This window comes from Argiope bruennichi, chromosome 5, assembly GCF_947563725.1.
Source record: "Argiope bruennichi chromosome 5, qqArgBrue1.1, whole genome shotgun sequence".
Taxonomy (NCBI): Eukaryota; Metazoa; Arthropoda; class Arachnida; order Araneae; family Araneidae; genus Argiope; species Argiope bruennichi.
Window position 1 is genome coordinate 133,958,012 of NC_079155.1, and position 13,061 is coordinate 133,971,072.

Consider the following 13,061-nt stretch of genomic DNA (forward strand, 5'->3'; position numbering starts at 1 on the left):
TATAAGAATCTTGCTATATTATTTTTTTTGTTCACAAAGTCTGCATGCTTATTAAAACAAAAAGCAATCTGACATCATAGATAACAGAGTATAGTTTCATTACAATCAGAGGTGTAACAATTTTCCTCTGTAGTATTAATTAATTTTCTCCGATGTGAAATGTCATGAATTATTTTTTAAAGATAAATTTAATATTTTGGGGGAGATCATCTTTCTTGATTTGTACATAAATTTCAAATTTAACAAATCATAATATTATGAATAAATTTTAAATAATAGATATGAAAAAATTTTAAAACTCAACATTTTAAATAATAATATGAAAAGATTATTTGCAATTATTTTGTAATTGGAAAATTCAATTTAAAATAAAATCAAAAGTACGGAATATACATCTTGATTTTCACTCGTTGTGTCAATCGATGGAGACTTTTTTTTAACACTAATAATTCTTTTGATGAGTCACTGCAGGCAGTTTTGAGCACTGCTTAACTGGAACATATCTATGATGACAAGGAACACAAAAATACAAGGGTATTGAGCGGGATTGTCGGATGAGGTCAGCGATGCGGTAACAAGAAGGGAAGCATCGTCATTCCTAGAATTTCAGCGACGTGGTTGGATCAGAAGAAGCTATGCTATGGGAGATAACCCGGCAGGGTCGGCAAGCAAGCGGCCGAGCCAGTACGGTACCATCTTCAAAGTAACGGCAAATCAAGGAGCCGTACCGTAACATCAACTTGCCTCTCATCCCGGGGATTTAATTCTTTTAAAAAAATTTCACAAGGAACTATCTTTGTCGACTAAATAATATGTAAGCTTATTTTGGTTGAAGCAGAATGCAGGTTCGAAGACATTGAAGAGACATTTTACATTTTAAAATTAATTTTAATACCATTCCGGAAAAGCATAATTATTTACAAGCAGAGACGCGGACAAGGCACGTCCGCCATAGTGCATCACAAAAGCAGAAGTAATGAAGGGAGAAATAAATCATCACGAGTCTTATAGAACATAGGATTTCCGTCTACGTGTCGATTGAATACACGTGTTGACCTTTGACAAGGGCAACGGAGGGATCATTTTCACTTGATACGTAGAACTGATAAGTAAGTACTGCGCAGTAATTTTTACACAGCTTCATACATGGAATGGGATCAGGAAACAAGAGAACACTTTAGAATGACCCCGACATGGGCCAAATTAGGCAAAAATTTAGGAAAATAATATGGATTAAAGTATATATATAATCAAATTTCTTATCCTCCTAAAATAAAATTTTTCGGGAAAGGTGCTCCAGATTTTAAGTAACGGTGCATCATTGAGCCAATGAGAACCAAATCGGAAAGAATTAAATGAATTTATATTTAAATTTTGATTTTTTTTTTCTGATAAAGAACAAGGAGACCTTTATTTTTCTATGAAGAACAGCTCCTCACACAGAATGATTTAGTCATAAAGTGAAAATTTTATCTAAAAACACAAAATTTATGTTTTTAAATCAATAAAAAAATAAGAATCCTTTTCATAACGGCAAAAAAAGCTTTCTTTACTAAAAGAAAAGAAATTGATGAAAATTGCTTATAATCTGGAGCTTATGTAAATGACATCTACACGCATAATGCAGCGCATTTCTAATATTTTGAAATAATTTAGACAAATTAAAGGTCATTCAGATTTGTAATTCAGTTTAAAAAAAAAAAAAAAAAACGTCCGTCCTGTTTTAATTGATGGAATGAATATTTCAAAATGGCACGAAGCCTTTTTTTTTTTTTTGGGGGGGGGGGGGGGGTTGAGATAGTGTGATGATGAGACGGTAAAACTTGAAGTTCATTGCGAGTATGAGGCAGTTTTGGGAAATATTTGTTTGAATGGATCCAAAATTGTTTCATTTTAAACTCGTTGTGCCATGCCCTGATGCGTTTACGATTCACTTTAGCTGCTTGTTTCGAAACACTTGCAATTCTCAAGAAGGCTACTGTTCTAATTAATGAATGATGGATTTGTAATTAGATCGCTAATTTGCTCTCTTAAATCACGAACTGATTTAGATGAATACTTGTTGCTTGGGGCTTATTGACTGTTGTTTTGATATAGAATCAAAGGTTAACTTAAAATTAAGTAACAGCTACATATATTGGTATTCATTAACGTAGAGAATGGTTTTTGCTGAATACTTGGATTCGATCTAATAATAGCTTTTTTGGAGTAAGACAAGCTCATTTATTTTTTAAACTATAGATTTACCAATCAATGAGTGAAACCTGTATCTGCGATATACAGTTTTGAAACATTTTAATGATAGAGTTTTAGTAAAAGATTTTATGCCAATATGAAGTTTTAAAATATCGTTGACGTATAGGTTGAAGAGAGCAGACAAAAGTAGACCCACCTTCACGATGGGCGTCGCTTCTGGCGCGCTTGGGGAAGAGGTATTACTTTCTATTCAAACTCTTAAGTTAAGAGAATCGAGGAACTAGTGAATAATTTTGATTGGTTTTGCCGTACGAGGTAGGAGATCAAAATATTGCGCCATATGTTATCAAAGGCTTTGAGACTGTCCAGCGGAAAAACATTTGTGATTTCAGACTTCTAAAAATCAACCCGAGTTACGCGAAAGAACTGCTGGCTAGTGTTTAGGTTTCTTTTGAAACTAAATTGTTTGTCAGTGAGCACAATGATTATTAACCTTGCTCAAATAGCAGTGATATGAGTCAATTATCGTGGAATAGTTTAAGATCTGAATTAGATTTCATAAGAAGGATCCCCACGTCTGTTTTAGATAACCGACTTTTCCTAAACACACATTTCAAAACGAACGTGATATAGAAAGAAACTGAAAAGGGGTCTCTACCCAATGCATACGATAAAAGAGAGCGTTGAAACATTCCCCGTTTCCCAGTACTGATAAGACATTTACAGCCAGCTGTGTCGTCGCTGTTAATTACTAAAATCCTCGAGATAGCCAGATGGTGGATCTTTTCACCTGGGTGGTTTCGCATCTGTTCACTAGCGACTACACTGAAAGACCACATGTCGGAATTCCTCGTCCAAGAGATATTGATAGTACCTTCAAAGAGAAAGGGGAAAGGGAATTTATTGGGGCCAAACGTCCTCCCGCTGTTGTGATGCGGAAGTTTGGAGAGGGGTTGCCATCTCTGGTGTCTCGTCATCTAATCATGGTTCAGAATTATGAGATCCATTCCAAATAGCCCTCTGCTTTTAAAAAATGGGCCATTAATATAACTACACTACTCATTTTTAAACCGTAATGTTCAACTTATCATATTTTTATTGTTGTAAACTGTATTTATATAGTGAAAGTGTAACACTTTCTAAGGAAAGGTACTTCAACATTGGAAAATTGGGTACTTCAACATTGGAAATTATTATTCATCAGATATTAATTCATACAATTTCTATATTAGAGATCAAGTGAAAGATTCTTTACAAGAAAAAGATAAAAGACCATTGGCCTCAAGCATGTCGAAACTAAATTGTTTTCAAGCGTTTAAGAGAATTTAGATGACAACTTTTTAGCTAATTTGCACAGTTTTGTTACTGCTGTAGGTCCGTTGAAAACCTTTTCTATTAAATTCCTTTTCCATTCTTTTTCTATATATACATATATATATAAAATAGTTCTTTCTCCAGCATCTTTAAAATCATTGCAGTTCGAATTATAAAAATGCCAATTAAGACATATTAACATCAAAATGAAAGGTAAAAGATATTTAGATGGTGCTTTTGCAGTAAAAAAAGTTGTTTTATTGGTCTTCGTCACATACTTGATAATCATTTCCATCAACAGATATCGACGAATGCAAGAAAGACAACGGTGGATGCGATCACCTGTGCACCAACACTCCGGGATCCTATGCGTGCTCTTGCCTGGAAGGGTTCTTCCTTCTCGATGATCAGAGAAAATGCGACGTGAAAGGTAAATTCATTTCTATTCAGAACTGCCACCTTTTTCTCAACCTCATAATTTAAAAATATATAATAAAAGCATATTTGTGGCTATGGTAAATTCTTTTTCATGCCCCTTACTGAAAAACAAGTTTTTCTTGAAAATGGTAACATCTCTATCTTATGAGATTCATCATTTCTTTCTTTCTTTTTTTGTTCCATTTTTGCATTTAAACTTAATTTTTATTTCTAATGTGATCTCTATCTTATGTCATTTTCATCGCTTTCTAAAAATTTTCCAAGAAATATTTGGTAAAAAAAATTAATTTTTGGTACTAAAAAGTATTTTAAGAAAAAGGAAAACGAGTGGTAACATCTTAATCCGAAAGATTTAAACTTTCCTTTATTAATTATTGGTTATTCCCTTTATTTATTGCACTTTCTCCGATTCAGCACCCAAAGGCTTACTTGGAAAGTCGAATATTAAATTTGGCGTCATAAAGAGCAATGAAATCATGACATTACATTTGACCTTCAAAAGGTATATCCACTGAGAGCGCCGGCATTAATTGAAGTTTGTAAAAAAATTCTCACAAGACAACAATTATTTTAAATTGGCGCGAATAAGAATTTTAAATCATCACTGGAGCTTTGACAGCTGCTTGCTGGTGATGGTTGAAACTGAACACAATTGCATGGATTATCTATTCATGAGAACTTATCTTAAGTTTCGAATTGAATTCGCACTACCTTACAAGATGACAGTTTTGAGAATTTAGTTCTTTTCTAAGAAAACTCTGTAAAGTGGACAAAATAAAACTATGATTAGTATTCACTTATATTTTTTGATTGATTATTTATGCTGTAATTTCTTTTCGATCAGAGGACGATTCGGATTTTGGTCCAGTGCGAGGTGACCTCCCAGAAATCGAATACGCTGCCAACCGAGAAAAAATGATCCGAAAGAAGTTGCACGGCACTCCTCTTGGAGACGCTTCCCCAAGGGACAAAGATTCTAAAGGTAACCACTGAGTTTCAAAATTCTTTATTTCCCCTTATTTCAAGGGAAGTGACGTCTATTCAATGAGTGTCAGAGACCACGGATGGGATAAAGAAATGAAGGAATGTTGCTGGCGAGTAGCTCGTTTGCCTCCAGCCAGAGCCCACAGGGGATGTCATCTTGAAGTAGCTTCCATCGTACCTTCTGTCTTGACCACAAAATCTTCGAGTATAGGTTGTCAGAAATGACTCTTCGCTCCAAACCTAGGTTCCTGTTTTATATCGCCTCATATATCGGTTTGTCAACTTCCCTTGCTCCCATTGGACCGAGTCTAATCCTAACGCCTTTGATGCTGCTTTTTATGGCTCTACAAAAGAATTTTCCCGCCAACTTTTTCGCGCCAACACAGGAAGGGCGAAATTCTTGAAAAATGTGGGACCAAGGATTCTTTCGCAGCTCTATGCATTTGTGGTGGGGGGGGGGGAGTAAAGAATATTCCAAAACACGCACGCACGCACACACAGATGAAATTTCTTAAGAGTTCAAAGACCCTTTATATAATAGAGACACACATACGAAGAATTACTGGAAGGCGACACCTGGAATTCACGGATATCATGGAAAATCTGGGAATTTCATGGATCTGAAAAAATCAGGCAAATCCATAAAAATATCTAAAAATCAGGGAAAATGGCTGATGAGAGCATCTCGCTCCGAGCATGCACGTGATCTGCGTATTCGCTCTATCATTTCTCTGCCTCCGAAAAGTCACTACGACAATCACAATCAGGGACATTTTCCACTGAAGGATGCGGCGACTTTCCGAGATTCATTACGATAAGCAGCTGCTGATGAATGCTGCCCTAATGAAACTTTCGGTTTCCTCTTTTCAGAGAGCAGAGAGTGAATAAAATTTAGTTCAATTTGCTCTCAAATCCTGCAGTGATGTCATATCATTGTTAAAGAGGATAATGACACTTTATCATGACTACAGAAATGTTGAGCGAAGATTTTCGATTCATTGAGATCGGCTGCGGGAAGACAGACACTCATTGCAAGAAAATTTGTTTAAAACAGCAGTGGAATAAGTAATTTTGAAACTTCCGAAACAACTCATTCTATGTCTGCATTTCATGAGTTATCTATTAAAAATATAAAAAGGGAAAAAAAAGAAATCGAGCGAAATTTCGGAAAGAAAAAAAAAAAAGAAAAAAAGAAAAAAAAAGAGAAACTGGACGTCGGTTCAAAGCGGTTCACTGTTACCAAAACACGCGAGTGAAATTCTAATACGAGTGGAAACTTTTGAAATTTTTTATTTATTAATTAATTTGGTCTATTTTAAAGTTTTTTTATTAATAAAAAATTAACTATTTGATAAAGTTATGGAGAAAATCAGCCTATGCCGATTTTTAAAATCGGCTACTTTAATTGTTATTTAAAGTTTTTTTTTCTAAATATTTCAGATAAGAAAAGAATTTTGTTATATTAGTACTGCAAAAAAGGCAGAACCACAGTGTCTAAAAGAATTATAACATTTTATAAAAAAAAAAATATTTTTTATGTTCAAAAAGTGACATATGAAGGGTTTGAATATGTGAATGGGAGCAAATGATCCACTTTTAATAAACTCTCTTAGTAGAGACGAATGGAGTTGAATATGGAGATGAATGCGCTTTTGTATGCATTGATGCTCTGCAGGCCAGTCTGACTTACCGCTGCCAAATTTGGCATAGACATACCTGAAAGGTGTGATATTGTGTTTTTTCGCGATAACTTTCGAAAATATTATTGTACAAAAATAAATTTTAGACCTTGTCAAAATTTTAAAAATTGTCTTTTTAACGATATGAATTAAATAAAGATAAGAATTTTTTGAGAATTTTAGTGATTTTTAAGAATATTTTTTGCCTAATTTCCAACTATAGATTACATTGTTGCCCTAAAATGTAAACTTTTTTTCTTCCTTAATCAAATTTTGAATCGCATGATCTTCCTTCATTTTTGAAAGCTAAGAAAGAAGAATTCTGTTTAATATCTGTGCAATTTACGAGGCAGATAAAAAAAAATGAAGTTACAATGCAGCGAAATTCAAAAGATAGATGAACAACGCATTTACATTTTTAATAGTTCTGCATCAGAAAGATTCATGTACACAATAAACGGAACTTGAGCAAGGCAATTAAAAATCTACGTCTTTGGTGTCAGAATCATGGATATGAAGTTATATCTAAATGATTTGTCTAAAGTAAATAAAGTAAAGTTATCTATTTATAACCGATATTCCTATTGAAACCAGCCGGTAAAAATATTATACTTTAAAAACAAAGAACATAATAAATTTCTAAAACGCTTTTAACAGAAAGCGTTTACCTATTGTGAAAAGGATTTTATGCTGTATGGTAATTTAATTTTCATCAACCTGTTCTTTAAATTAAAAAAAATGGATATTAATCACCAGAAAAAAAAAGAATAATGTTTACAAAATTAAAATGAATAAAGAATAATTGATTCCATTTAAATTTCAGTTATAATGAATGTTAAAATTCATTTTTAATTCATTAATCAATATCATTTCATTAAACTATGCAACATCATTAATAGTAATCAACAAAAAATTTAAAAGAAAAGTGCTTCATGGGTGGAAAATTTTACATTCTTTAATAAGATTCGCACTCAGTAAAAATAACGAAGGAACTGAAAAAAGCCGATTAAAATAAATGAGCCATACTGTTTTGACTTCGCATTTTCCGGATTTAAATACCATCTGACGGCCCTAGTTGTGAATTTTAAACCTCGAGAGTGTTACGAATATTGGTTCATTTCACAATCGCTGGTTGTAAAATTTCAATTTTACAACGCATTTGCATTTGCTGCTTTTGAAACAACCGTGAAAATACGGTTTCTGATTTTTACCACTTTTTAATCAAAAATGAGTCTACATTTTAAGAGATCTTTTTATATTTTAATCTGATTCCCTGCAAATATTGGAACATATGAAATGTGAAATATCTGACTTGACAGAAAATTATTAAAGCTTATTAAAATTGGCATTTTTTTTTTTGTTTTGATTATAGCATTTCTTTGTATTTACTTCATTTTTAAGCAGACTTATAGTATTAATTAAATTTATCTTTCACATATTTCCAAAGTTTTTATTATAATAACCTTTTTAATATTATTTTTGCAACCTTATTTTGTATTCTTTCGCACTTCTTAACAGCGTCGTGCCGACCCGGCTTCTTTGGAGGCAGATGTTCTTACACGTGCAGCGACTGCAAGAATAGGGGTGTGTGCAAGCCTGACAAGAGTGGATGCATCTGCAAGGCTGGATATACAGGTGTTCTCTGCCATCTCACTTGCCCGCAGGTAAGAATGTACCTTCCAAGTAGCATCAAATCGAAGATACGGTATGGCGAGCCCAAATGAAAGTGGGAATATGGTTCTAGAGGCACATTCGCTCTACTCCACATCTCCCTCTGAATAATTAAAGATTTTTAATATTGATATGGTCACTATAAGATGTTGTTAAGTTAGCTAATTACGTAATAACTTAAGACAGAAGGACCCTTAAGTAGGGACTGAATAAATTGACCGACTTGGTATTACATGGATCTCACAACTTTTTACGATAGAAGAACTGAGTTGCGAGGCTTGGTTTTTTTTTTACAAGTTATGTTTTTGATGGCATCTCATTTCTTTTTGTATGTAGTCTTCCTCTTTTTCTCTTCCGGTACTACTTCTTGAGCTTCAGCTACATTTTTTCTTAAAGCCCACTCCCTGTCTCTATAGGTTTTTCTCGTAAGTTTTGATGTTACAATTTTTGACAAGTCTGAACGGTAAATGCTTCTTAGTCTGTTGTATTCACAGATTGAGGATTCCTGCGCTTTAATACTTCCAAAGTCGACATTAATTAAATGTAAGCCATCCATACTTGTAACTCTCGAAAGTGCCACGTAAGCTTGACCGGATGTGAATACTGCAGAACCTGTATCCATCAGTGCATTATTTAGACTTAGGCTTTGACTTTTAAGTATGGTTATAGCATAGGCTATACATATGGGAAACTGTTCGAGATGAACATAAGCTCCATTAATAATTTCTAATTTAGCTTTGTCCGGACTAAGCTCGTAAACATTTTCTTTATTAAATGTAATGTATATTTTCTTAATTATTTTTTGTATTTTCCGGATCAACCTTTACTCTTTGCACTATACCGATAGAACCATTAACTAAACCACGTCAATATTTCGCCTTAACATGACTTTTATTCCTATTTTTATAATTATGTTCTCTTCGAGGCCTGCAGTCATAGAAGCATCGTCTTCATATTTTTTTTATGCATTCACGAGCTCTTTTTGTTAGGTATCTGGGACAATCTATGCTATCTACAGCTGTAAGTTTTATTTCGGGATGTGGAAGCATTGCATTATTTAATTGTTGACACATGTTTTTTGTAGGTAATAAGCAAACAGTATCATCAGGAAGTTTCGAGAGGTGTTCAATTATTTCAATTAATCTGTTTTCATTTGAATTCGATTTGAGAGTTATTAATCCAGTCGAGACTAAGTCGCGGTCTTTTTCTGTAGTCACACCTAATCTTATTCTATTTAGCATTTCAACAAAGTTAGAATCATTGAGCTGTCGCAAGTTAATTGTAAGTTCATCGTATATGTACAGTTCAATCCACAGATTCGGTATATTGAGGGAACCTAAAAATTTGTTCGTTTCACAGTTGATAGTTTTTCAAAAGGTGACTTTTCTCTTACCGGCGGAAGCTGTAAGAGATCTCCGAAAAGTACAAGATGTTTTTTTCCAAACCACCCATTCTGATCGTCGCTTGTGTCGAATATTTCAGATAAGCGTAAATGAATATATGTTAAAGTAACATTGGCTATCATCGACACTTCGTCTATGATAAACAACACTACTTCTTTCAAATCTGATCTCAGAACTTGGAGCACTTCATCAGAAAGTGGCTTGTACTTCGGTGCTTGCTTGTATTCTACAGGCAGCTGCAATAGTCTATGTATAGTCAATCCATTCACATTGAATGCAGCTATTCCTGTTGGAGCACTAACTGCCACTTTTTTGTTTAAATACGTCTTAACCCAAACTTTAAGAGTTTTTATTAAAAACTCTTTCCAGTGCCACCAGTTCCACTCACAAAACAGCGTAAAACGTCAGCATTATTATCAGCTGTGTCCATTTTATTTGTGATCATTTCGAAGACTCTTTTTTGATCGGCATTAAATTTTGCGATCATATTTTGAAGATCAGTTTGCTCTTCTTCTACCAGATTGATTCTCTGAAAGTCGCCCATTGCGTTTGCAGCTCCCACAGCTTCAAATTGAATTAGTTCAAATTAGATATTGTTACAAACCTGCACTATTTGCTTCCCAGCGCAAATAGTGTCATCATAAGAAAGACCGTTTTACAGTAATCTGTATTGGATGCTGTCGGATGCCGATCCAATGATCCCAGAGCTTGGTGATAAACTTGGCGACCATTTGGCGACTTGGCGACGAATTGGCCGACAAAATAGATAATGCTCGAAACTTCGAGAAATTTATTGATCCGTCCATTATTACAAGCATATTTTAGTTTTTCCTTGATTTATACACTAAACACTAATTGTATTCTAAATTTGAAGCAGCTTCTATGTCTGCTAGAAGTGCCTTAGAGTTTTGATGATCGGTCAGTCAGTCAGTCAGTGACAAAATTTACAAACTTTGACTAGTTATAATTCTTAAATTACTGGTTCAAATTTAATGAAATTTGAAATATAACTAGTTTATATAATGCCTGCTTGGTTTCTGAAAATTTAGGCTTCTAGTTTTATTTACAACGAAGTTATAGGGGGTCGAAAATAGCCTGAACTGCTTCGAGAAAAGGATGGTACGGCGTGCCGCTTGTTTTTGCTCGACTTGAAGGGCGAACTGCCGTGCCCCGAGATAGAGCTTGCAGTTATGTATGTTTGGGACTGAGTGATTGTTACGAAGCAGTGATTTCTGTACTAATGGCCAGGTGTAGGTGGGGCATGATAGTTTTGCTCGTATATCTGTGAATAAGTTCCCTGTACCGATGGAAACTCGCACAACACTCAATCCTATATATATATATATATATATATATATATATATATATATATATATATATATATATATATACTAGCCGCCTTTGGCGACCAGCCGGTTCGCCAATCTTAGTGTTCGTTAAAATTTTAATAATTAAATATTTTATGCAATTCCAACTTCTTCAGCAAAATATTTTAAAACTTCAAATTTTGATAGTCATATAATTCACTCATAATATTATAAAGGCCTTCAGTCATAACGTGATATGTATCTCTCTAATTTTCTGTTACCCCTCGTAGAATTTATGCTTTAAATTAAAGTGTAAAGGATTAATCTGCAATTAATATAATAATATTTTTTTACTGAAACAAAGCATTTTTTTTAATAATATGATTACTGATAATAGAGTCACTGAGCGTTTAAACTTTATGGGCACTAAAGAATATCTTTCTTAATTTATGCAATATCTCAAGAATTTGTCAACAAAATTTTCTCAGATTCATCATGAATGGATCGATTCATTAACAATGTTTCATTTTAAATGCATCAAACACTCAGAAAATAAAATGAATCGTTTAAAATAATCTGTCGAAAACAGGTTTAAAAAAACTACTTAAAAAACGATGTACTTAAAACTATAAGCATATACAAATAAATATATAACTAACATAAATACAATTTAATTACAAAAGCATGCAACTAACCTAAAAATAATTTAAATCATTGAAAACAGGTTAAAAAAAACTTCTTAAAAAACGATGTACTTAAAACTATAAGCATATACAAAAAATATATAACTAACATAAATACAATTTACTTACAAAAGCATACAACTAACCTAAAAGTAATTTAAATCGTCCGTTGATAATGGTTGCCATGCCAACGATCAGAACACAGTGCACATGCGTGAATTTTCTTCGCCTTTTACGTAACGCAAATGCGTGAATTTTTCTACGCCAGTTGGGGTAACGCTATGAAGATTAGACATTTTTAATTTCCTTTATTCTGTGCTATTTTAATTCAAAAGTACTTCAGAATGAATCTGAAACATGGATTAATTAACAATGTTTAATTTTAAATGCATAAAACATTAAGAAAATAAACAGAATCGTTTGAAATAATCCGCCGAAAAATCTTAACCCTAGCCTCATTACTGTTGGGAGAAAAAAAGAACTAAAGCCTAAATCATTTGGCGTTGGGGAAAATTGAAGATTTTTTTGGCGGAAAAGTTGGCGGTGGGGAAAATGGAATATTTTTTTGGCGGGAAAGTTAGTTTTTAATTAATAATTGACTACCCCTAACATTTAGGGGGATGAAAAATAGATGTTGGCCGATTCTCATAGATACCGGATAAGCACAAAAAATTTCATCAAAATCGGTCAAGCCGTTTCGGAGGAGTATGGCAACGAAAACTGTGACACGAGAATTTTATATATTAGATATATATATATATATATATATATATATATATATATATATATATATATTCATTCGACTGCATATGTGGATTCAGCTAAAAATCTTCAGTCGACGAAGTTTTGATGCCTCTATGCGGAGTTTGTATGGGAGATTCCCGATTTGCCATTTGTGCTTTTCTCAGAAAAAATCGCCGCTGTCCGTCTTACATGAGATGCCCGGCTATTTGCCCGAGTACTGCAGTGTGAAACAATATCACTAGAACTATAATTCTGGTTTTATTTCGGTCACGCCATGTAGAAAATAAGACTAAAAATGTGAAAAGGTAATAAAAATTAATATTTTTATCTGTATTCGAAATTACAGCTTTTTAAAGAAAGAATAACGTCTTGAATTTCTGAAATGATATTAATATCTCATTGAAACTAAGCTAATTTGGATTAACAGGAAATAGAAGTTGTTAATTCTCTTCCTTAGGGAGGACCCACATACTCTCGCAAGAATGCAAAAGCAACTCTAATTATTAATTATATTAATATACTATGAAAATAGAAGATTGAATGAGTGCTGAAAGATATAAATTGATAGAAAACAATGTTTTTTCAGAAGAATTTTCACATAAATCAATCTATATTTGCATTATTAAGCATGCCATTTTTCAA

The 13,061-nt window shown here is 33.3% G+C and overlaps 1 protein-coding gene across 1 annotated transcript in view; it reads left to right on the forward strand.

Annotated features, from left to right (window-relative positions):
• LOC129968987 (multiple epidermal growth factor-like domains protein 6) overlaps positions 1 to 13,061 on the forward strand; it is a 442,865-nt gene that overhangs the window by 382,922 nt on the left and 46,882 nt on the right. The window contains exons 23-25 of the mRNA XM_056083379.1: positions 3,812 to 3,940; positions 4,793 to 4,930; positions 8,130 to 8,275. Coding sequence (XP_055939354.1) covers positions 3,812 to 3,940; positions 4,793 to 4,930; positions 8,130 to 8,275 — 413 coding nt within the window. The remainder of the gene's footprint in view (positions 1 to 3,811; positions 3,941 to 4,792; positions 4,931 to 8,129; positions 8,276 to 13,061) is intronic.